This window comes from Solea solea, chromosome 7, assembly GCF_958295425.1.
Source record: "Solea solea chromosome 7, fSolSol10.1, whole genome shotgun sequence".
Taxonomy (NCBI): Eukaryota; Metazoa; Chordata; class Actinopteri; order Pleuronectiformes; family Soleidae; genus Solea; species Solea solea.
The window spans coordinates 18,007,007-18,030,573 of record NC_081140.1 but is presented as its reverse complement, the minus strand read 5'-3'; the positions used below and the strand labels follow the sequence as shown (position 1 = coordinate 18,030,573).

At 39.0% G+C, this 23,567-nt stretch overlaps 2 protein-coding genes across 3 annotated transcripts in view; one reads left to right on the top strand and one right to left on the bottom strand.

The window, feature by feature from the left end:
• The window catches only part of ift80 (intraflagellar transport 80 homolog (Chlamydomonas)), a 38,202-nt gene extending 31,374 nt beyond the window's left edge, over positions 1–6,828 (bottom strand). Inside the window, exons 1-5 of the mRNA XM_058633040.1 lie at positions 6,133–6,828; positions 5,968–6,024; positions 5,175–5,398; positions 3,096–3,206; positions 2,885–2,953 (exon numbers count right to left, since the gene is read on the bottom strand). Of these exons, the coding sequence (XP_058489023.1) occupies positions 2,885–2,953; positions 3,096–3,206; positions 5,175–5,398; positions 5,968–6,002 (439 nt within the window). The 5' untranslated portion in view covers positions 6,003–6,024; positions 6,133–6,828. The remainder of the gene's footprint in view (positions 1–2,884; positions 2,954–3,095; positions 3,207–5,174; positions 5,399–5,967; positions 6,025–6,132) is intronic.
• A 110-nt stretch (positions 6,829–6,938) lies between these two features.
• Positions 6,939–23,132, top strand: smc4 (structural maintenance of chromosomes 4). Of its 2 annotated transcripts, XM_058633037.1 has the most exons (24): positions 6,939–7,091; positions 8,401–8,571; positions 9,593–9,783; positions 10,381–10,572; positions 11,519–11,695; positions 13,444–13,608; positions 13,936–14,063; positions 14,236–14,376; positions 14,673–14,823; positions 16,400–16,564; positions 16,676–16,909; positions 17,071–17,256; positions 17,353–17,514; positions 17,633–17,858; positions 17,959–18,035; positions 18,914–19,066; positions 19,187–19,313; positions 19,692–19,881; positions 20,759–20,903; positions 21,356–21,529; positions 21,708–21,890; positions 22,006–22,238; positions 22,356–22,539; positions 22,836–23,132. In XM_058633037.1, exons 2-24 carry the CDS (start codon positions 8,418–8,420, stop codon positions 22,998–23,000), a joined length of 3,903 nt encoding a protein of 1,300 aa, XP_058489020.1. In that variant the 5' UTR covers positions 6,939–7,091; positions 8,401–8,417; the 3' UTR covers positions 23,001–23,132. The 2 variants fall into 2 exon arrangements, with proteins under 2 accessions (XP_058489020.1, XP_058489021.1); XM_058633038.1 differs by lacking the exons at positions 6,939–7,091; positions 8,401–8,571 and adding an exon at positions 8,723–8,855.
• Positions 23,133–23,567: the final 435 nt, after the last annotated feature.

Below are 23,567 nucleotides of genomic sequence, written 5' to 3'. Positions count from 1 at the left end.
GCATGTGGTTTTTCACCAATGCCAACTGGTCACATGACCTAACTCTGGCAAAGACGATAAGAGGGGTTGAGACAAGTTCCGCTCACTCGCTCGCTCACTCACTCACTCACTCACTTCCAACCTCTCTCACTCTCTTAAAATGGGTCCCCGACAAGAGGAGCCCTCTTCTTGTGCCGTGTGCTCTGTGCGGTTGTGTGTTTGGAGTTCAAAGCTTCTGAAGAGAAGCAACACCTGCAGTGAGCCGAGTGCCATGTGGAGAGAGTGGTTTGTATCTGCAGCAATGCCACTGTAATCCAGATGTTATACAAATCTGTACGTCTGTCGAGCAGCCCACCACAGCAGCTCGGGGGAAATGTTTTTACATACTAGGACTAAATTGCTGTCCCCCTGCCAGTTTTTCCACTGCACCCCTCATTCAGCACGAGCGTGCCATCCATTTTCCCAGAAGCCAATTTTCATCCACCCCCCACCCCATTTTTTTTTCTGTCCCACATCTGAGGAGAAATATTTAATAAGTCAAACAGGGCAATGAATCAATTAATAAGTCTGCCATAATGCTGGAGAGAGAAATGTATCATTAGGAGCTTTTTTATGGCATTTAATAAAACTTCAATCATATAAAGGTTTGAAACTTTATGATGCTTTTAATTTAAAAAAAACACAGAGCAGGAAGACCAATTATGGCTACATTTTAACCTCCTTACACGTACAAACTGTGCATTCATACATACACATGTCCACACAATCACAAAGTGAAAGAGAAAAGAAACATTTATCGAGGAGGATATTAGTAATACGAACTTTAAAATAAAAATCAGTTGGTTTTAGAATAAGCCTTAGAATTTTAGAATAAAAGCTGTAGAATAAGTCTTTCTAGACATAATTTAATCAAGAGCTTTGCTTTAAGGAGGCCTTCATCTTGCTCTGCCAATGTTTTAACAGCATCACAAACAGACAAACCAGCCAGTGTGAGCATTTCACATTTTGAAGTGGAGGCTTACTAACAAAGAACAACATCCTTTCCGGTATGCTAAGGCCACTGCAGTTTCCTGACACGCTAGGTAAAAGAGAGCGGTGGGCAGAGGAGTACTTTGTTTACTGCAATCTATAGTCTCACCAATAGATGTCAATTATTCTTACATACTGGCCCTTCAAATAATCTGGTTGCCGATACAGACAAATAATTAAAATCAAACAACATGTAAGAGGCACTTCTCTTTATTGTGAGATCTGGGATATTGTGTAAATAGTGGAATTACACTGTTCATATTCTGGGAGAGTTATTTTGAACACAGCAACAAACTGAAGCCAGATAAGGAGGTGAACATGTGAGTCATAGCACCAGAGGTAAAGTAAGGTTTCCTTGTGAAACAAGTCTTCTTATTCAGGCCTCTGCTTCTTGCTCGTGTAATCGTGAGTCCAGTAGGCTCAAAACAATCAGTACTCTATGTATATGTCTTATATGCATATGTGTTACTCTCTGTATATATGTACAGAGTACTCTCTGTATATGTGATATGAGTTTTCCAATGGGGTTTTTTATCCATCTGATAAAATATCACCGTTTAATGATAACGCAATTATTTTCATCATTATTATTATAATAATAATAATAATAATATGTATAAACAAAGTACTAAATACATGAAACAATTGACCAAAAAGTGAAAGAACTTCAGAATGACAAAATAATGTTTTAGTGACTTAACAACATTTATCACATTTCAGAGGACAAAACTAATAACTGGCTAATTAACAATTAATAACCAGCATTACTAAAAATAAATAGAAAATATGTGTGTGCATCTCTGTAGATGGCTGTGAGGACAAATTTTGATATAAACCTTTTTTGTGAGGACATTTATGGCTGATCCTCACAACTTAACTTTGGATCTTTTGAGGGTTAGGACTTAGCTTAGGACATAGCTTAGAATTGGGTTGAGGTTAGGACTAGCTTTAAGCATTTAGTTGTGATGGTTAAAGTTGGGGTAAGGGGCTGGGGAACTGCATGATTTGAGTGTGTGTGTGCGAGTGTGTGTAAGATAAACCAGAAATACAGAGTGTGTAATTGGTGGCAGAGTGTTGTGTTGTGTTTACTAAATGCCTGCAGCTGGCAGGTCAGTGACTGGCTTCACATGGCTTCTGCTACTGGTTGCCAGCTGCTATGGTTATGATCTTTAGTTTCAATCAGTTCAAAACTCAGATTGGCTCTTTCACACACTGCCGTCCAAGAAGCTATGACCACTTTACGCGTGCAGGTCCAAGTTTTTTTGTTCTGTACATGTTTGCATGTAATGAGGAAAACTTAAATGCCAAAATACAGAGCTTCTTAAAATATATTTTTACCTGAAGCATACCCCTGACAGCAGCTTTGATGATGTACATTACAGTACACATAAGCTACTAATTCACTATTCCTTATTATTCGTTACCTACCAGGCTGGAGCCAAAGATGGACCAGTCCATCACAGACTACTTATAATGTAAGAGTTATTTGCAGTCCAAAAGAAAGACCTGTTGGCCCCTTAAATTAATGTAATTGGTGAACATAGTGAAATACCTTTCACTTGCAAAAACATTGAATTATTATTTCTATAGTTTCAGCTAATTAAATTGGCTGGCTGCAGCCATTCATTCAGACAGAAATCATGTCACCCACTAAAATTTCTCCCCGTCATCACGGCTGTCATTTTCAATAACAATAATTGCCCCACTGTTTCTTTTCAGTCTATCAAGGGTTGAAAATGACTGCATCTGCTGACATTGTTTAAAAAATTGTTTACATTTTTAAAAGTGTGCTTCAGTGATTCTGTGTACATTTTTTGATTGCATGATAATTAGAATTATTGATAACAATATCAGCAACAACAGTCTTTAGTCTCACCTTGGCTGGTTAGTGTTGAGCGCAGCATACCACTTTTTGACCAGATCTTGATCTGTCCATCTTCTCCAGCTGAGTTATCAGAGAAACAGATTAAATCCATGGTATACTACGTACATATTTTAAGAAGCAAATTCATAAAATTAAAAGTTTAATCAAAATCTTTGATGGCAGTATAGATAAAAGAAAAATGTGCGAGCCCTGTTATCTTTACCTGTGATAAGAGCAGTGCCATCATAGTTCCATCTTCCAGCCAAAACAGCTCCATTATGTGCTTCAACACTCTTCTCGATACGCCCTATCTTTGAGACCAGGTGGAACTTTCCTGTAAAGAGACAAAAAAGGCATATTGAACAGAATTTCTACACTATAGGCCTGGTTTAATGTATGGGTCTATAGTCTGTATTCAGAAAAAAAGTGTCTGCTCTAAATGTACATCTGATATACACAATAAAACATAAATGTTCAGGTTGCTACTTGAAGCAAAGTACAAAACACCAGTATGAAGAAAACATTTACAGAAGTAAAATGAAGTAAAATAACTGAATCCCTTTACATACAAAGCAAGGTTATATGTTCCCCTCCTTTTTAAATTACAAACTATTAACATAAGGTAAATGAGTGAAAGTGAAGGTTTCTGTTTGTTAAATTAGGGCAATTTTCTGTTTGCTAGACACAGGGGGTGATCATGCATGGAGACAGCTATCAAAGACGCTAGCTCAACATATACTTTGTGGCAGTGTGTATTAAAGAAATTCTGAAGGTGCTGTGTAATTTCTGGGGGCCAAAAACTGCAAATCAGCATGCTGTTGCATTTTCCACTTCTAATTTTGGAAATCTCAACAAAAGTGGACGGTATCGGTCGAACAGGTAGAGAGTACACCTGGTGTGTACAGCTTTCAAATTCTACTAACTCAACTATTAACTCATGAAAATACATACTGAATTATATTATGGGTGAAGTCTACTTCCATGTCATATTATGTTTGTATAATGTCAAATGATGCCTCAAATAAATAAAGTATACTAAAACTTAGATGTTCAATTGTTAGTTTTTAAACGGATACATTCACTACAAATATTACACTTTGACACAGTGTTCATAATGCGTTATCCCACTCAGCAAAAGCATCTTTTTCCCCCTTGATAAAAAATGCAAAATTTTATTCTGAGCAATAATTAGATAATATTTGTTTAACTGGAAACAAGGCAAGAAGCAGAAGAAAGTTGCAAGTGAATTGTTACAAGAGTCTTCCCTACACTTTGGTCTGCCAGAGAAAATTGCTGCTTCAGTTTGTGGGTGTGTTTATGCAACCCAACACTGCCATTAGTGTTGCGACCACACGCTGCCTTCCATAACAGTACATCCATATTCTGTGTGTTTATATCTAATATAGGCCGGAGAGCAGATATACAAAGCCATATATATGTACGTCACCCAGAATGTTTTGCCAAGTTTTTGATTACAATGATGGAAAAACCAAAAAAAAAGTGATTTGAACATTGAAGGTCTGCTGAAAAGAGGAGGGACTGACATACTTTTTACAGTACCACTAAAATAATTAACTGAAGTTAAAATAGTAGAATTTACATGCTTCTCTCAGACAAATTTTATTTTATTTAAAGGAACACCAGTTTTAATGTATAAGCATCAAACTAAAGTATATGATTTCCCTTAACTATGAGGAATGACTACTGAATTGTTTGATTCATACAAAAACTATACAAAACACTGAACAGAAACCAGTAAAAGTAGCAGTTGCCAATGTCCCACAAAAGTACTGGAAGTTCTGCTTATCAGAGCTATCTGCTATACAAGGTTTTGTAAAGTTATTTTCAGTTTAACTTTAAGGGTCACATTTACCCTACTGTATGTCCTGAATGTCTCAATGAACAGTGAGTAGGAAAAGAAAACATATTGTACTTGTATTGTGATGTGTGATGTGCACTGATTTTGGAAATATGACTCATATGTTATTGTCTAAGAAATGCATTATTCAATTTTGTTATGAGGAAAAGATCAACGCAGTTATTGATAATATCAATTGTAATACTTGTAGAATAAATATTTGTAAAGCAATAAATCAGAATTGCTTTACAAAAAGAACCAGCACCAAAGAATAATTGTACAACTAATTGTGACCAACGCATAGCATCACAGACTTAGATCAATACTATTCTACATAACAGTAAAAAAATAAACATGTTGGTCATGTGCCTGCTGACTGCCCGGGTATATTTTAGTAAAACTGACATCGATTCTCTGATTGAACTCAGAAAAAAGGGAACTTGCCATCAGAGCTGGTAAGGACAAAGACCTCAGCCTGGGTCTGTTTCTTGACACCAACAGTTTTGGGGAACCAGTGAAGATCAATAGGGTAAATTTCCTCTGGCAATTTGACAACTAGACTGGTCTCACTGGTCAGCAGGTTCCATTTGAGGATCTGGTGGTCCTCACTGCATGAGTACAGTTCATCTGCTGTAGTCCAGCCAACACAGCTCACAAGTTCCTCATGTGATCTACTGTTAAGGAAAGGAATCAATGCTTGTAATTGTTTCAGTTACATTCACTTTTATTTGTAGAGTGCCAAATAACAACACTTTCCACACAGGGACTTTACACAGACCCAGTGCCACAAGGGGGCATATCCTCATCAGTTTTATTTCTCTGCCCCCTCTGTATTAGCTTTAAACATCTATAGTATGTACTGTTATTAGTGCTCTGTTAGTTTCATGTGCTCTTCAGTAGCACACTAATTACAAATGAAACTTTGAAAAGATAGCAGCTATTTAGACTTTCTGAATATATTCCAATGTTAAATCAAGAGGTTCTGTTTTGTTAAAGTAGTTGTTCCCTAACAATTGTTAAAAACCTGGTGCCAGGTGTGACTTAAATTGTACTTAAATTGCTCATATGAAATCTAATGCATTGAATAACCTTATCGGAAAAAAAGAAAGAAATTGTAGTTTTGGCACAGAAGAGGAGTCGGGTCAAGTCATACCATATTAGGAGTTAACCAATTACATCAAAAAGTCTAACAACGACGATGTTAACAATAATACTCTTTAACACAACAAGGATATGTTTTGGTTCCTTTAAGAGCCATGTTTTCAGTCTCATCGTGGATGTTTGCTCTTGATCCCTAAACAGAGAAGACAATATATATTCAGTTATATCACCCTGTTATAAAGCAAACACACGGACAGAAACAATGCCGATAATGAAACATTTAAATTAGTATAAACCGTACCCTGTAGATTAGACGAGGCTTCGGTGACAGCAGCAGTGGATGAAACAAGCGTCTGCAGTTGCTACGTTACCTACCACTGGTTGCTAACGGGAATCCTAGCTCAAAGTGCTACCTAGCTAAAACAGACACTGCTCTGTCGTTACCGACTGCACCGTGACACAGTCACAAATGTATGCGTGCCATATAGTCCAGCAAAAGGCACTCGAGTCGAGTCATCATTACAGGACCAAAGGAAGTCTGTCTACAGCTGTCGAGCTCGCTTGAGTTTTATAGGCTAACTTTTGGTAGCACTCTAATCTGGGTCATGCTAAGCAACGCGAGTTATCGCGAGAGTTGCAAATCTCACTCTTTTACAACCAACATGTTTTGTTATTTAAAAACACAAAGTACACATATATATATATATATATGAAATGGAGATACATTTTTTAAAACTCGTGCTAAAGCACAATAACAGACCAACCGAATAACATTTCATGAAATATAAACTTATAGTCGGGGCGGGACTTCGTTCTACTGTAACCAGGCAACCGTTTGAATACGTAGAAACTTCAGGGGTTGAATGTGACAATAACCATACAGAATATTATAAAACTATGTGAAAGATGAGTTCTACTTTGTGTGTTTTCGCCTGGTTATTCTTATCGCATCGTCGTTGGTTTGGAGAAGGGCGGAGTTGGCTGCGTCCCCTTTTTTGAATTTCGTGTTTTTTCTCCCCCTCCTCCTTGCCCTTTGAACGTTCCATGGTGCCTTGCGTCAGTTGGTAACGAATTTGGTTCGACAGCGCAGTTTAGGCGCCATTTACAAGTTAGAGTTTTCAAGTGGGAGCGAGTCGGGATGACACGGGGCTGAGTATTTGTGGATATATTCGCCTGATTTTTGGATTTACGAACAGCGTTTTTTTAACCGTAATTTGGTGCAGAGGAGACTTTTCACAGACCTTGTTCACTTTGTGGAAGGTACAGCGGAACAGTTTGGCTAAGATCAGTGTCTGGGTTGTGTCTATTTGCTGAAATGCACAGCGTTAATTTCAAACAAGACTTAAGAAACAGCATGCTAATTTGACTTTCAATGGAGGAAAAAAATGATTGAGGAACTTTATCAGTATCCCGAAATGTAAAGAGAGTTACTTGTGTTTGAGGTTTTTAACCGCGTCGTTGTTATTCTTCGTAGTTGGGCACTTTCATCGCTGTAACACCGCATTTCTGGTTGTATGAGCAGGAGTTTAGTAGTGCGTTAAGCTTGTGCCTAACGATGTCTTTGTCTGGTTGACGTACACGACGTAACATTTACATGACATCGGCTGAAGTTGAGCGCACGTTTCAATTCCGATAACCCCGAACTGTGCGTACAGGAAACGTTACAGCGCTGCTTTAGCATTATACAGTTAGCCGATATGTTAGCTTTAGCTTCGCAGTGTATCTTGACGTCAGATACGATAGCGATATAATTCTACGACCAGAAAAAAGTGTGCGTTAACGTGGCAACGTTGACGTTCATGACGCGTTCATATATAAATAGATATTTTTCGGACTTTAATAATTTGACACAGATGGCGAGTCCAACTTAATTGTGCCTAACATCGTTACAATCAGATTACGCTGGCTGTTTGAATGTGCTTTCCTGTAAACTAGCGAGTTAGGTTGCCTCGTCTACACCTCCGCCCCCTACATGAAGTAGAGAGGATGAGAGCCTGATGTTGGTGTCACTTTTAGACTTCGATCCTTTTACGACGGTGTCCTCTCCGTCCTCTAGATAGCCAGTCAGATAACCTATGCTAGTTTAGGGACTTGTGTGCATGATTTCTTTTTCCATATGGGTTCTTTTTTTTAGGATTTTTACAACATTACAGTGGTTGTTAAGCGTTCATGTTTGTAACGCGTAAATAAAATACCCCCCCTCTCCTATATGCACAAGGCTATTAAAGCTACGCTGTTATAGGAGGAGACTGTATTTCAGTCTTAGAATACTATATACAGCTGTAAAATGACCTTTGTCAGACCAGAATATTTTTTTAAGCAACCTCTTATTTTTAAGGTCACACACTTGCATTTAAATGTTGAATGCATGTGTGTAAGATATACGTTAATTTACTTAAAAATAATGTACTGTTTAACCGGTGTATGGACGACAGTGGGATCTGACTGGGGGTAATGATTAAAGACTGACTACAGGCTGCTGCTGCTTGTGTGACCGACCAAAAGTGGAGTTTGAGAGATTGACAAGCACCACTCATTATGGATTGATTTTATTTTATACCTATGACAGCCTTCAGATTTCAAATCATGCCATCCAAAACGGCAAAGAGCTCAACTGCCGCCGCTAAGCCAAGAGGGAAAGGGTCGCAGCCTCGGGATGACTCGGAGGACGAGCCTGATGTAGTAGCCCCTCAACAAACCAAGTCTAATGGCAGAGAGGAGGCACCGCAGACGACAACTGGCAAGTAACAAAGGGTGTTTTGATGTCTGTGAATCTAAATAAGTTGTGTTCACTCAGTGGTGTTGCGTGTTTTGCTGTACTGGTTGTTGTAGTAGTAGCCAATTGGCGCAGCTGTGAAGCTCTTTTTTTCCTCCTTTCTCGGTTTAATCTCAGTACGTAGTTAGAATGGCTGATGTATTTTTTCTTCTAAAGTTATACTCATCAATAAACGTATGGTGATTTTTGAGATGATTTTGAATGCTTATTTGAGCGGACTTCTTCACCGAAGCTCCACAACAAACGAGGTAATTTAAGTTATATATTTGAGTGTTTTGTGTAGTTGGTGGAGGAGAAATAAAATACTAAATTCGTGTAACTTGATATTAAATGATTTGAATGCGAGGCTTATAGGATGCACAGTGGCGTCAAGTGGTTGTTTGTGTTTTCATAGATGTATTCAGATGTTGTCTGAGGATATCAGTGACAAACATCGACCCACTTCATTGGCTTGTTTATGCTTATGTGAGCACAATAGATTTTTGGACAGGTCGCTGTGACTTGGAAGTGATGGCTTCAACTTTAAATACATGTGTATTTTTTTCGCTGCACGTTGTTTCCACGTCTGTGTTTTGACTTCCAGTTCAGTATTTGATTGAAAATGTGACGTTGATGGTGGAAATTCACACTTGAGTTATTTACTGTCGACGAAATTAATGTGGGGCGCATCCACTCTCGTATCGACGCTTCTTGTGGACAGCGTTTGTATAATAATGTGGCTCCGTCATGAGCGACCATGGTCTCTTTCTGTTTTTCTTTTTTATATGTATATATTTATGGGTCTATGTTTCTCAGAACAAAGAGAAATAACGCCTGTCAACTTTTCTCCTCGGGAGTCGTTGTTTGACCGCTCTCGCGACTTTGCCTGTGTTTTTGTTTGTTTGTGTTTTTCTGCTCCACCACCCCTCCCCCACGCACCACTGTCCCCCACCTGAAACGACTCGCAGAGGGAATAAAAAGTTGCACTTTTTTTGTCATGCCACAGATCCGTCTCACGGAGAGGCTGCCGAGGCGGTTGATAACCGAAGTTTGGAGGAGATTCTCGGCAGCATCCCTCCACCCCCGCCCCCAGCAATGACCAATGAACCGGGCGCTCCTCGCCTCATGATTACACATTTAGTCAATCGCAACTTTAAATCGTACGCAGGCGAGCAGATACTGGGGCCTTTTCACAAGGTACGACCGAAACTACCCACAAATGTTCAATAGTATGTGTGTGCGTGGGAAATGCTCTGTTTATGTGTTAAGATAACTGATGAGCCACCATTTGTGGTGTTTCTCAATTTAAAAAAAAAAAAAAAAATGTATTATTTGTTCAAATAAAAATCTATTGTCCTGAGTTGTGTGTGGTTTTAAAAAGTAAAGAAAAAAATATATGGTTGTGTGATAACATTTATTGAGATAAAAATTATTTTAAATTGGGGAATTGGAAAACACACTCCTCCATTTTGATTTAGTGAATGTATCTTACACAGGGTAGTGATCTAATGGTGTGCTGGCATTTCTCTTAAATTATGTCTGTCTTTAAAACTTATGCTTTTCACCTTCCTCTGATCCCCCATTTGTTTTGCAAATGTATGTTTATTAAAATAATCCTTAACTACACCCACTCATCCTACAGCACCCAGCACAATCTTATTGTGCTTAAATGTTAATATATGCCTTCTAATGTTATTACATTTACAGAAGTTGTGTTTGGATGCAGTATTTATTTATATCTCTATTGTATTTAATTTTTTATTATTATTATTCTCTCTCTTGCCTTTCTCTCAGCGCTTTTCCTGCATCATTGGTCCAAATGGAAGTGGGAAGTCCAATGTGATAGATTCAATGCTGTTTGTGTTTGGATACAGAGCTCAAAAGATCAGATCAAAAAAGCTCTCAGTGCTGATTCACAGCTCTGATAAACACAAAGATGTCCAAAGCTGCACTGTGGAGGTGCATTTTCAAAAGATCATTGACAAGGTATATATATATATACATATACAGTTGTGCATATCATGGATCTAATTGAAATGAGTGATGAGAAATACTTTCTAAAACACTTTTGTTTTTCTTGAATAAAAAAAAAAAAATTCTTAATGTGCTCATGTGATGATATTGATACTTATCACACCAGTGACTAAACTCACATTGGAATCAGTCATGAGAGTTGCAGCCTAAACACCCACACATACCATAGTCAATTCATAATGTGATAGAAGTGATTGTGCTATTTTGAGTAATTTATAAATAAAATGTCAAGTGACTGCTCTACTAAATTTATTTTACTGTGGGAAGTCAGTAAAATAGGTGAGAGTATTAAAAGTCAAATCAAATGTCACAACTATATGTAGTTTAGAGAATCATAAGGGTTTTTATGTGTGATCTTCCACATTAGGTGTAAGTGTTACCCTGATCACTGTTAAATGTACTTAAGTCATTCTGTTTGTTAAAGCAGCTCACAGAAAATTTAATTTGAGTTTTTGAACCTAGGATGTAATTTTGTGAACTCTACTGGTAGCACAATCTTTCATTTTTGACACTTAAAAATATTTTCAGGAAGTGGTGTAGTTAACTTAAATTATATACTTAAAAAATATTTTAATGAGATGTCTTTTTTTACCCCAATTGAATACAGTTATTAATGTTACAGTTATTAATGTTTTTTTTTTTTACCCCAAATGTAACAAGATAGAAAACACTAACAATATTGATTTTTCTATCTTTATTTTTTGTTGGTTTAGTTAGCTTAGATCTGTTGTGTGCTTTTTGAGCGGGCCTTCTTGATGACTGTTTTCTTCTAACCATCCTCGGCTTATTCGTCAGTATTGCAAGTGTTATCATTTGATGTGTGCAGCTATTTTGAGTTTCTTCTGAACTGTTCTGCTCTAAGCTGCTCTCTCTTCTACCCCTCCCCCCTCTGAGCCAGGAAGGAGATGACTACGAAGTTATTCCCAACAGCAAGTTCTATGTTTCCAGGACTGCCAACAAAGACAATTCCTCAGCCTACTATATTGATGGCAAGAAAGCCACATTCAAAGAAGTGGGTGCCTTACTCCGAAGCCATGGTATTGACCTAGACCACAACAGATTTCTGATCTTACAGGTAATTGTAATTTTATTTTATGTATTTTCCTTCTCAACTGTTAAAGTCAGCTTTTTTTTTTATTTTTAAAAAAAAATCCCTGCTGTCATCATCCCATTCTGGCACATAATTCCTGCTCTTCTCCCTCTGCCCAGTTCCCAATTTTCTTTCAAATCAAATGTTTTGTGGCTACCTCAAAGCCAAGCCTTTCTTTGGGAGTAACCTGTTGCACTGGAATTGGAAGGGAGAGCGTGTGCCCTCTGCCAGCCCTTAGACTGCTATAGCAGCGCATCATGGTTTGAAACAATGTGGTAAAGTTGCGAACCATAATTTGCTGCTGTAGAATTTTAAGGAATAAATGCAGTTTTGTTGTGACATGGACCTGGACATGAGGAGGTGTAGTTCAACACATTTAGTTAAATGCAGGGTAATCTTTGATTGGGTTGACCAACCAGAGGGGACGGGTTGGATCTCCTTTCCCCTCTCTTCCCCTCCCCCCATGTACCTGCCACGCTTTAGCAGCACGTAAATATTGGCGTGTGAGAATAGACCCCAACCCCAATATTAGCAGTGCTGCTTCAGTGCGGCTGGACCAAACACCCTCCATTACCATGGCTTTAATATTGGTTCAACATTCTTTTTTTGATTTTTATGATTTTTCAAGTTTTTATGAATTTTTTAATTATTTTTATTTAGCATGATGTTGCACTGAGTTTCCCGATAGTTCACTTGTTACATTCCTACCCTTCTGATTTTTTTACATGTGTGACCTACCCATTATTACTGATTAACCCACTGTTTATGGGGATGACTCATGTAAAAGCAAAACAAAATGGCTGATTACTTAACTTTTTTATTTTTTTTATTTTATTACATTTTCAGTTGGTGTAGTTTAGTGAATATGTCCCCCTCCCCCTGTGGTTTTGTGGTTAGTTGGTTGACTACATGTGTTGTGCTTGACTTGTTGCGTTAGCATGTGTGCATGTTCCATCTCATTCTCCTTGGATGTGAAAGAGTTGTGAAATATTCAGCTCCCTGTCTATGACATGAGCTGCATGACTATGAGAAGAGGTTTTAGCTTGTTCTCCAAGGTCACTTTTCCAGGCCTCTGGCTAAGGGGAAGCTGTCTATTTTGTGCTCTCAGTGCAGTGGATGACATGGGGGACATACCCCCCTCCCCCTGCTCTTCAGGCTTCTCCTTCCTTTCGTGTAAATATAAATAAAATGTGAGCTCCCACCACAGCGATTGTAATGTAATTTGTAGTTTTTATATATGTATCCATATATATAATTATAGAGAAATATGATTCAAATCCAGCCTAACTAAAAATTAATAAAAAGGGACACTGATCAGATAAGTTAATTATTACTCTAGAGATCTCTAACGTGGGGCCAAGTGTATACATGTAATACTTAGAAATTCATCAATGGTATAGCAGCCAATCACTGTATGGTGGGATGATAATATGTAAGTGCTGTATTAAATGTCCTAATGTATGTTAAAAATATGCCATTACACTATCTACTTATTAATGAGATTACATCATTTTTATGTTTGATAAAGTAGTCCATTATTTCATTTCTCAGATGGGGAAAAATATTTTTTGCACAAAATGGTTTATAGTACACTGTGTGAACGTGTGGTCAAAGGACACTTTGTCATCACAATTTATGGTTTAACGTGTTATTGTAACATTTTGCTCTGTGTTTGCTGTGGATGATTGCATGCATGTCTGCTCTGTCCATGTGGTGTCGTGGACCTTACGTAGGGTGAGGTGGAGCAGATTGCCATGATGAAGGCTAAAGGTCAGACAGAGCATGATGAGGGCATGCTGGAGTACCTGGAGGATATCATCGGCTCCTGTCGCCTAAAGGAGCCCATCCACACACTGGCCCGTCGCATTGAGCTACTGAATGAGCAGAGGGGAGAGAAGGTGACACACACTCATCATCAGTTAACCAGCTTTCCCTGCTACCGTGTCCTGACTCTGTAGACTATAGAGGTATTTTTAATGTGATTGTATGTTTAGATACTTTTGATGCAGAGATGAAACTAATAACTAGGTTGGTATTATATATTAGAAGATGTTTTTTTAATTTCAGTTAAAAAATTAAAATAATAATAGTGTACTGCTGTCATTGGAAGTAACAAGGTACAATGTATTTGAAAAGCTGAATAATATAGTTTTTCTGAAACGTGGGACTAATATTTATTATGTCATCACCTGATATCTATTATTGCATTGTGTTTACTCTTCTAGCTAAACCGAGTAAAGCTTGTGGAAAAGGAGAAAAATGCTTTGGAAGGTGAAAGGAACAAAGCTGTGGAGTTCCTCACCCTGGAGAATGACATTTTTAAACACAAGAGTCATCTTTGCCAATATTATGTGTGAGTGCACAATATCTTTTTTTTGTATTTGACAAATTCAACATTCAGTTTAATGTAGAGCCAGCAGTGGCATAATAAGAGAGAGAACCTTTCACAAGGGTAGTGTGACCTTTTGATGTGTAAATAACATCTTATCTCTCACTGTTTGTCTTGATTTTTATATTGCCTTCAGTCACGATCTACAGAAGCGTGTGGTGGATAAAGAGCAGGAAAAGCAGAAGATATTGGAGGACACCAAGGAACTCACGGAGAAAACTACAAAGATCTCACAGGAGATGGAGAAAATGAACGAAGAGCTCAAAAATGTGGAGAAGTATGACTTTTTTGTTCTTTCCTTCTGCTTACCAACTTAGTGCATTTAGAGCTTATTCACTTATAATGAGGATGTTGTCAGGGTCTGTCTTGCTCTAAACATTATTGTTAGGAGGCAACATTTCAGTTCAGGCTTCTCAACATGTCTGTGTCTTAAAATCTGAATATTGTTGCTCTGTTCTTGTACGAATTTTTTATTGAGAACTGAATTTTTTTAAATTTTATTCTAATTGTGTATTTGATTGTTAAACGGCTGATGTGAATGTACTGGGTAAAAAAATGGTTTTCCTCCTCCAGGAAACAAAATAAGCTCAACAAGTACATTGAGACCCAGAAGCAGAAGTTCACCCAGCTGGACCTGCAGGATGTTGAAGTGCGTGAGAAGATTAAACACTCCAAGAGCAAGAACAAGGAACTGCAGAAGCAGCTGGAAAAGGACAAAGAAAAGGTGTGTTAGCCTTTATATCATGGTCCACTGTTGCACAGTTCAACTTACTTACATTCATTTGTCATAAACATTTGCTGCTCTCTTGCAGTTTTGTCCGATCTTTTCTGTTTGACAGTATCACAGTGGGTCTTCTCACATCGTCTTCAGAGGCTAACACATTTGTCGGTAGAGAATTTCTAAATTTGCGTATATTTAAACACAAGGTTACTTGTGTTTTAATATGAGAAGCTTATGTCATATTTAAGCAATATGTGGTGACACTCTAGTCTCTGAATTTGTCACAACATGTAAGAATTATGGGCACTAAAATATAATTCCTGTTGCGTATAGGAAATAAAAGCACTGATGTTTTGAGGTATGGAGGGAAAATGGTGAGGATAAACTCAAACTACATTTTAACTTTAATTTATGTGACACTATTGATATTGAGAGTGATTGTTTTCCCTACAAAGCAACATCACTTTACAGGTTTGTGTTTTACAGTTGTCCACAGAGCTATAAAATAATTTCCTTCTATTTTTGTGAAAATTAAGCCCTCTAACTTTTACCAGTTTATTACATTTAGTGTTTTTCTTTTACACCAGGCCTGGCTTCTAATATAGATTTTTTTTTTCTCCTTTTTTAATAAATGTGACTTGATGGTAAAAACAAGGCTCGAGTCAGTGAAATTGTTTTGACTCTTGAATTTAAAACGGTGTGAAATCTTACTGTCATGATGTCCAATATGACTGAAAAAACCCTGCGGTGTCATTTGTAAAAGTGTGGAAAACACTTTTGAGAGAGATTTTATTAGTCAGTGAAATCTTATGGCAGGAAGGCCTGTCTGCCCCGAATTAACCACTAGGGGGCTGTGAGTTATCACACGAGTTTATTCTTCATGAGTGTTTGTGTGTGCCGTTTCACTCTTAATCAGGTTCCTCTCTCTTGGGCTAATGTTTCTCTAACTTGTGCACTTACTGAAAAAAGTTTGCATGCAGACCTAGAGTGAAGAGTCACCCTCACTGTAGATACACCTTCTCCTACCACCTACAAAGGCAGTACTCTGGACATGTCTGAGGGGGAGCTGGGCAGAGGCAGGCAGACCTCTGGGGAGCAGTGTTCTGCTGGGTGGCAGTCAACTATGGCCTGACTTGTGTAACACTCCCAGCAGCCATATTCACATTTCACCTGCAGTTAACCCTACAAAACATAGACTATATTCACACACACACATTCCTTCCCTTGTTGAAGCACTGCCAAGCATTGTGTCAGTTTTGAATGTGTTTATAGTTTGTTACAGTTGTGTGTTTTGATCTGCTTCTGAATGTGTGGCACAGTTGCTTGTAACTGATACTGGCAAAAAAAAAAAGCACATTCGATCCACTTACTTCATACCTCGTTTTCAGAAAGTCATTACTAATCTCTTTCATCTAATCTCGTTGAAGAGTTAAAGTCCTATTGGTCTGCGGTCAGCAGGAGTGTGTTTTAATGGACTGTGTCTTCAGCCCCAACAGGTGTATCTCCTGCAGTTGTTTAGAAACCAGTCTGACACATCTCGTCTGTTTTTGTTTGTTTTCCTGTCTGGTTCGTCTTCCAGCTGGAGAAAGTGCGCAGTGTACCAGCCAACAGTGAAAAGGCCATCTCTGATGCAACAGTTCGCAAGGAAGAGCTGGAGAAGCAGAAGGTAAAAGAGGAGGACAAACTTAAGGAGGTCATGGAGAGTCTGAAAGAAGAGACCAGTGGCTTGCAGCAGGACAAAGAGGTGTGTGCACCTTGGTGCTTGCTTTCTTTAACTCAATGTAGAAAACGTTTCAGATTGTTTCTATGAAATTCCTCATTTCACAATCCTTACATCTCATCTTGTATTCTCCAGACCAAAGAGAAAGAGCTGATGGAGCTCAGCAAGGCTGTAAATGAAACCCGTTCCCGTATGGACCTGGCTCAGTCGGAGCTTGACATCTACCTGAGCCGTCACAACACAGCTTTGACGCAGCTTAACACAGCCAAACAAACGCTTCAAACGACCTCAGACACTCTGCGAGAGCGCCGCGCCGCCATCAAAGATTTAGAAGTCAAAATACCACAGACAGAACAGGAACTCAAGAAGGTAAAACTAAATACAAGAGTGTTGTTAAGATGGCATTTTGTCACATGTTGTGATGGAACCTAGAGTAAATTTACCTTTGTACTAACTACACATCTGCCCACAGAATATTGAGATTTGTATGAACCTTTTCTTGAAATGCTTTCTTGGTTTCCCCTCTGAAGGATGAAGCGGAGCTCGAGCAGCTGATGAAGGTCGATAACAGCACCAGAGAAGTAGTGAGGGAAATGAGGCAGAAGGTGGATGAAGCCAAGAGTTCTCTGTCCTCCAACCGCAGTCGAGGAAAGGTCCTGGATGCCCTCATGCAGCAGAAGAAGAGGGGCACAATCCCTGGCATCTTGGGAAGATTGGTAAAAAGCCATACATGATTATACAAGAGCTACTGAAAAAGAAGTCATGGAGCTGTGATTCATTTGACTTTTTTTATTGCTCATTTGTGTTTCTAGGGAGATCTTGGTGCCATCGATGAGAAGTATGACGTGGCCATTTCCTCGAGTTGTGGTGCTCTGGATAACATTGTGGTGGATACAATTGACACGGCTCAGAAATGTGTAACGTTCCTCAAAGAACAGAACATCGGGGTTGCCACCTTCATTGGTCTGGACAAGGTAAAGAAAGACGCACTAAATCAACAGGTTGTCTTTGAAAAGCTTCTTGAACCTTAACAGAAATGTCTGATAAAATGAATTGTTATTTAATAACTCCCTCTTTGCCTCCTTTTTCCAGATGAAGGTGTGGGAAAAGAACATAGCTCCCATTAATACTCCAGAGAACTGCCCTCGTCTCTTTGACATGGTGCGAGTGAAAGATCAGAGTGTGCTGCCAGCTTTCTACTTTGCCCTGAGGGACACCCTGGTGGCCCAGGACATGGAGCAGGCTACACGAATGGCCTTCCAGAGAGAAAAGCGCTGGAGAGTGGTCACCCTGAAGGGACAGATCATTGAGATGGCTGGTGAGTGTTCTACTATTTATGTCATCTGTTTACACAGAGCTATCAGTATTTACAAATTAGATAATCTTAACGTGCCTGTGGTCTGGTGTGTGCTTCACAGGTACTATGACTGGAGGAGGAAGAGCGTTGAAGGGCAGAATGGGCTCTTCTATTGGCACCGAGGTCTCCCAACAGGAGGTGAGGTCAAATTAAATAAGTATAAAATTGGTTCTCACTTGTTTTATTTAACTTGACACTTTCATGTACTTTTTATATGAAAAAAAAAAGTGTAATGTTTGTAAAAAAGGAAACCAACCTTTTCATTTTAACATATTAGATTCAAACATGTTCTTGCTGTACTTTTGATCGTCTTAATAGCAACAACTTTGTCTGCTCCTCAGAAAACATTTCTGTAGTTTGCATTTATTGAGGCCATAGACTGTGTGTAAAAGTGGAAATAGCCTGGCGATTTGAAATGTAGGACATAAGTAATAGTTAGCCACCAGGGGGCGACTAAATAACTCCTGACATCAGAAAACATTTTCCTGAGGGATTAATGGTCTGACCCACTAGTTTCAACTCTTCTTCAATAGAACATAATAGTTTTCCCATTTAAAAGGTAAATAGAAGAAGTATCACAGCACAAATGAGTGGACACAAGAGTGATGGACACACGGGAGTGATTGGCTGTGAATTTCACAGTTTTCTCAACAACAATAGTTTGTTTTGCCACCAAAGGATTACGTTAATCTTTATACACAAGCTATGCTGAAAGCTAATAATGCACCAACAATGATCATACACAGTGGTAATGGGTGACCTATATAGGATACAGAACAATTATAATGTGTTATATGTTAAATTAGTAATATGCATGTGATTCCCTCTCAGTGGAGACATACTTACTTTGTCCACATTTGGTCAAACAAACTTCATAAATGTTTCCTGCTGTAAACTAAGAACATTTTACCTTTCACTTGAAGTGAGTTTGAAACGCTGGCCCTCTTCTGTCAGACAAACCACCACATCAGGCCATTAGTGTACATGACGTGATGATTTTCATGTGTTTTCTGCAGCTCGATCGTATGGAGAACAAGCTGAATGAGAAAGTGATGAAGCTTCAGGGCTGCCAGGAGAGGAAGCTGCAGCTGGAGGAGAACATCCAGCGCCTGCGGCCACAGCTCCGAGACATGAAGAACACTCTGGAAAAATACGCCAACAGCATGACTGTACGTCAGAAACACATTCATCATTGTGTTTGTGTCTCAGTCTTTTGGTGATCTAGTCAACTCTCTTTGCAGCGAGCACACCTGTGTGTAACAGAGTATTTTCCCCGTTACTTTCCTCAGAGTCTTGCTGAACAGGAAACTCACTTGAAAATTCAGATCAAGGAACTTGAGGCTAACGTGCTGGCAGCTGCTCCAGACAAGGCCAAACGGAAGCAGATGGAGAAGAGCCTGGAGGCCTTCAAAAAAGGTAGGACCCTCCTGTAAACGGGAGAGAAACTGTTGAGAACAATATTGTTGTTAGCTGATGAATACCAAATATAATGGAATGTGCAGCAAATGGCAATGACACCACAGTCACCATCCTGGCTAACTAGTAGTTAGTAGTACCAAATATTCCCTCCTCACTCTGATGTTTTGTAGATGTTTGCCCCTGGAATTTACAACAGAAAGGGCAGTAAATTAGATAAAATAATGAATAATAATTAGAAATGATCCATTACCTTGACTAGAAATACAGAGTGTTGGAAAATGTACTTGCAGGTTAATCTAACTTTGGAACACAAATATTGCTTTTCTATCTCACCATCCATCATTGCTCTGTTTTCTCCCCACCTTGCTTTCTTAGACTATGAGGCAGCATCCAATAAGGCTGGGAAGGTGGAAAACGAGGTAAAGAGACTCCACAACCTGATTGTCGAAATCAACAGCCACAAGCTGAAGGCTCAGCAGGACAAGCTAGACAAGGTCAACAAGGAGCTGGACGACTGCTCGTCCACCATAACCAAGGCCAAAGTAGCCATAAAGACAGCTGACCGGTGAGATTCATTTCATTTAAGCTGTCATTTAGTCAGTGAGATTCTTATTTACATTTCTTAACTGTCTTTAAACTGTCTTGCTTTAAGTAAGTGTTTAAAAAAATATATAGTTATTAGCTGAATACTCTTAGGTCTTAGTCTTAGGTTTAGATTCGTTTCAGCCCTGAAAGTCTTTTCTCTTGTGTCTGGAAAACCAATCATCAAATCCAGCAAAGACTTTTTTGTCTTTGTGATGCTAACACTAGTGCCAGGTCTGTGCCTCTTTGGTCTCTGTTCTTCATGATTATTATTGCCATTGCTTTGTTTTGACTTGATCAGTGTTGAGGCAGTAGCGTGTAAAGCAAGCGCTCTCTCTCGCTCATTGGTATCTGTAGCTGGAAAAGAAAGATTGATCATGTGACCACAGAACAGGCTGGAAGTCGTCTGTGGCAAAAATGTGTGATGTGGTTTGTTTGGCTCGATTCTGTGTCCAGTCGATTCAGAACACAGTGGAGCTTGTGAAGTGAAGATGCTGAGGCAGCAGCGTGTTTGACAGCAAGTCTTGCTTTGTCTCAGGAGAACAATGCAGATCTATCCAAAAGCTGCCCAGTCATTTTTGAATTAAGTCAACATAAATCAGGAGGATCTTGCCAAATCCTTTATTACTTTTTGGTTAAATTGACCCTAAACTAGAGTACTGAGCAAAAGTCTTAGGCCACTCTTAGATGTGTTGTTTTAGCAATGCTAGAATGATCATATAGTATTTAATATTCTCGTTTCTTTTCCTTCCATATGCAGAATGACCATAAATGCCTGTGTGGCTGCTAGCAGAAGTATATAAAATAAAATAAAAAATGCTGAATGTGTGTGTATTTTCCTGTCCATGTCTCCTCTATAGTAACCTTAAGAAGTGTGAGGAGAGTGTGGACCGTGTGAAGCTTGAGCAGGAGGAGAATGACAAGTCGATGGCTGAGCTCACAGAACAACTGAAGAAACTTGAGGATGAGGCTGGAGAAATTATGAAAGCCTGTCAAGAGGCCGAGGTCAGCACTTTTTCTGCTTAGATTAAACATTCTCAGCAGCTCTTTCTTTTAAATGTAGATAATCGAGTGGTGTTGTTTTTTTAAGTATAACAAGCTCTCTGGTTTTAGTTAGTATAGAAGTTAGTATTTTAAACAAAGAAATCATTAAAACAATAAGAGTAATTGATTGATAAAAATGATCGGTAGTTTCAGGTAGATTGTAAGATCTGCACTTAAATAAAATACAATTTATTATTTAACGTCACACTTCACAGATTAAGTTTTACATTTTCAAAGCTGAGACTGTTTAGTCATATGACTGTTAAAAACGTAAACATTTAGGACCATGATTTTCTTCCCCCCTCTCCTCTGATTGCATCTCTGAAATGTAAATGCTTTTAAACACTGACTGAAATGAAGAAACCACCTTATGTTTTGTTTTGTTTTGTGTTGTGGTTGTCCTCGTTGTCCAGGCTGCACTTCCAGAGGTGCAGGAGCAATATCAGGGCGTGTTGAAGGACATAAAGGTGCTGCAGCAGCAGGAGCACGCCATGCAGGAGGAGTCACTCAGCGTCCGGCTCCGCATCGAGCAGATCGAGACCAACATCACTGAACACAACAACAAGATTAAGTACTGGCACAAAGAGGTGGGTGTGGTACATATCAAAAACAACTATTAATTCAATCAGGTGATTGTACTCTTAGTAAAAAAAAAAAAAAAATCACCTTATATTTTACACTCTGGACCTTGTATTGAGTTGTTGGAAGAAAGATGTTGACACTGGTGTTGGTGTTGCTGACTATTGTTTGTTGTTTGTGTTTAAGGCCGGTAAGTTGTCCCTTCATTCCATTGAAGACAAACCAGCAGAGGAACTCCGTGTTTTCACTGCTGCTGAACTTGAAGACATTCCTGATGCCAGTGTCATTATCAACAAGATAACCATGTTAGAGACCCCGTGTGCTCAGATGAAGCCCAATCTTGGAGCCATCGCCGAGTATAAGAAGAAGGTGGGAATTTTTGTATTTGTATTTCTCCCTCTTACCCATGGAAGTGGTCTTAATTAAAAGCTGAAAAATCTAACATTTATCATAAACTAAGTGCAGCTGAATTGTGTGTTTTTAGGAGGAGCTGTACCTGCAGCGTGTCGCTCAGCTGGACGAGATCACCACAGAGAGAGACAATTTCAAGCGTGGTTATGAGGACCTGCGCAAACAGCGCCTCAACGAGTTCATGACTGGGTTCAACATGATCACTAACAAACTGAAGGAAAACTACCAGATGCTTACACTGGGTGGCGACGCCGAGCTGGAGCTGGTAGACAGTTTAGACCCTTTCTCTGAGGGCATCAACTTCAGGTAACATTTTGGTTTTATTTTTGTGTCCTTCCAGTTGACATGCGTTTGTTTGTAAGGGCAGAAGTTGTGTGTTGTTTGTTTTTAATCAAACACGCATTCTGTTTCCCATTTTTCTAGTGTTCGTCCTCCAAAGAAGAGTTGGAAGAAGATCTTTAATCTGTCCGGAGGAGAGAAAACACTCAGTTCTTTGGCTCTGGTGTTTGCTCTGCACCACTACAAACCTACGCCTCTGTACTTCATGGACGAGATAGATGCTGCTCTTGATTTCAAGAACGTGTCCATTGTGGCCTGTTACATTTATGTGAGTATAGCCTGGTGGGTGTGATCTGTGACCAAACAAGCTTCAGGTTTCACTTAAAGGTTTACAAACTCTGATGTTTACAGGCTGTTGTTTAGTAGCAGCGTGGTTTAATGTCCAAGTGATGAAAAATCTTAAAGTTACTGTCCTTGAGGAAGCCTCCAAATAAGCTGACTGTCGTGGGTCTAGCTCTACCTATACCGCATTATTACTCTGGTACCATAAGAGAAGGGTACTGAAAAATCTAAGTTTTCTCTCATATCATCCTCACCTCTGATTGGTTTTATTTTTCTGTGCAGGAGCAAACAAAGAACGCTCAGTTCATCATCATCTCTCTGAGGAACAACATGTTTGAGATCGCTGATCGGCTCATCGGCATCTACAAGACTCACAACACCACAAAGAGTGTGGGAATCAACCCCAAAACCATCGTGTTCAAAGAGCATGGCGCTGTCACTGCTTAAATCTGATTAATCTTTGCTGTCTTTTATTTTCCTTTTCACACACATGTAAATATGTCTGTATCTTTATCTTTTACAAAGGAAATGCTGCTATCATTTTACTGTCTGACTCAATAAATGTTTTCTATTAAGATATTTTCCTTATTTCCTTTATCATTATTTTCCTGATGTATTCATTGAAGTTTAATTACATTAACTAGTAAAGCGACATCCTTACCTGTTCCCTTGCATTTCAAAGTCGGTACTGCACACACCACTGGTGTCACCTGCCAAGTTTGAAGCCTTTAAAGGAACCTGTCCAACAGATATGTGATTAACAGACAAACATCTCATACATTTCTAATTCAAACTGGTGGGGGGGGGGGGTTAAGTTAAACAGAACTGGCTTTTTAAGTGTCTTAACAAGATGTCACTGCTCAGGTTTCATGTGACACTTGCATGTCATAATTCACTCTACACACGCACACAAAGTGCAGCAATCGTGTTCATGGAGCTCACATCAACAAGAACTGGTGCCTAAACTGTACACTGCATGGCTTACACATGGTGGCTGAACATTGAATATGACAA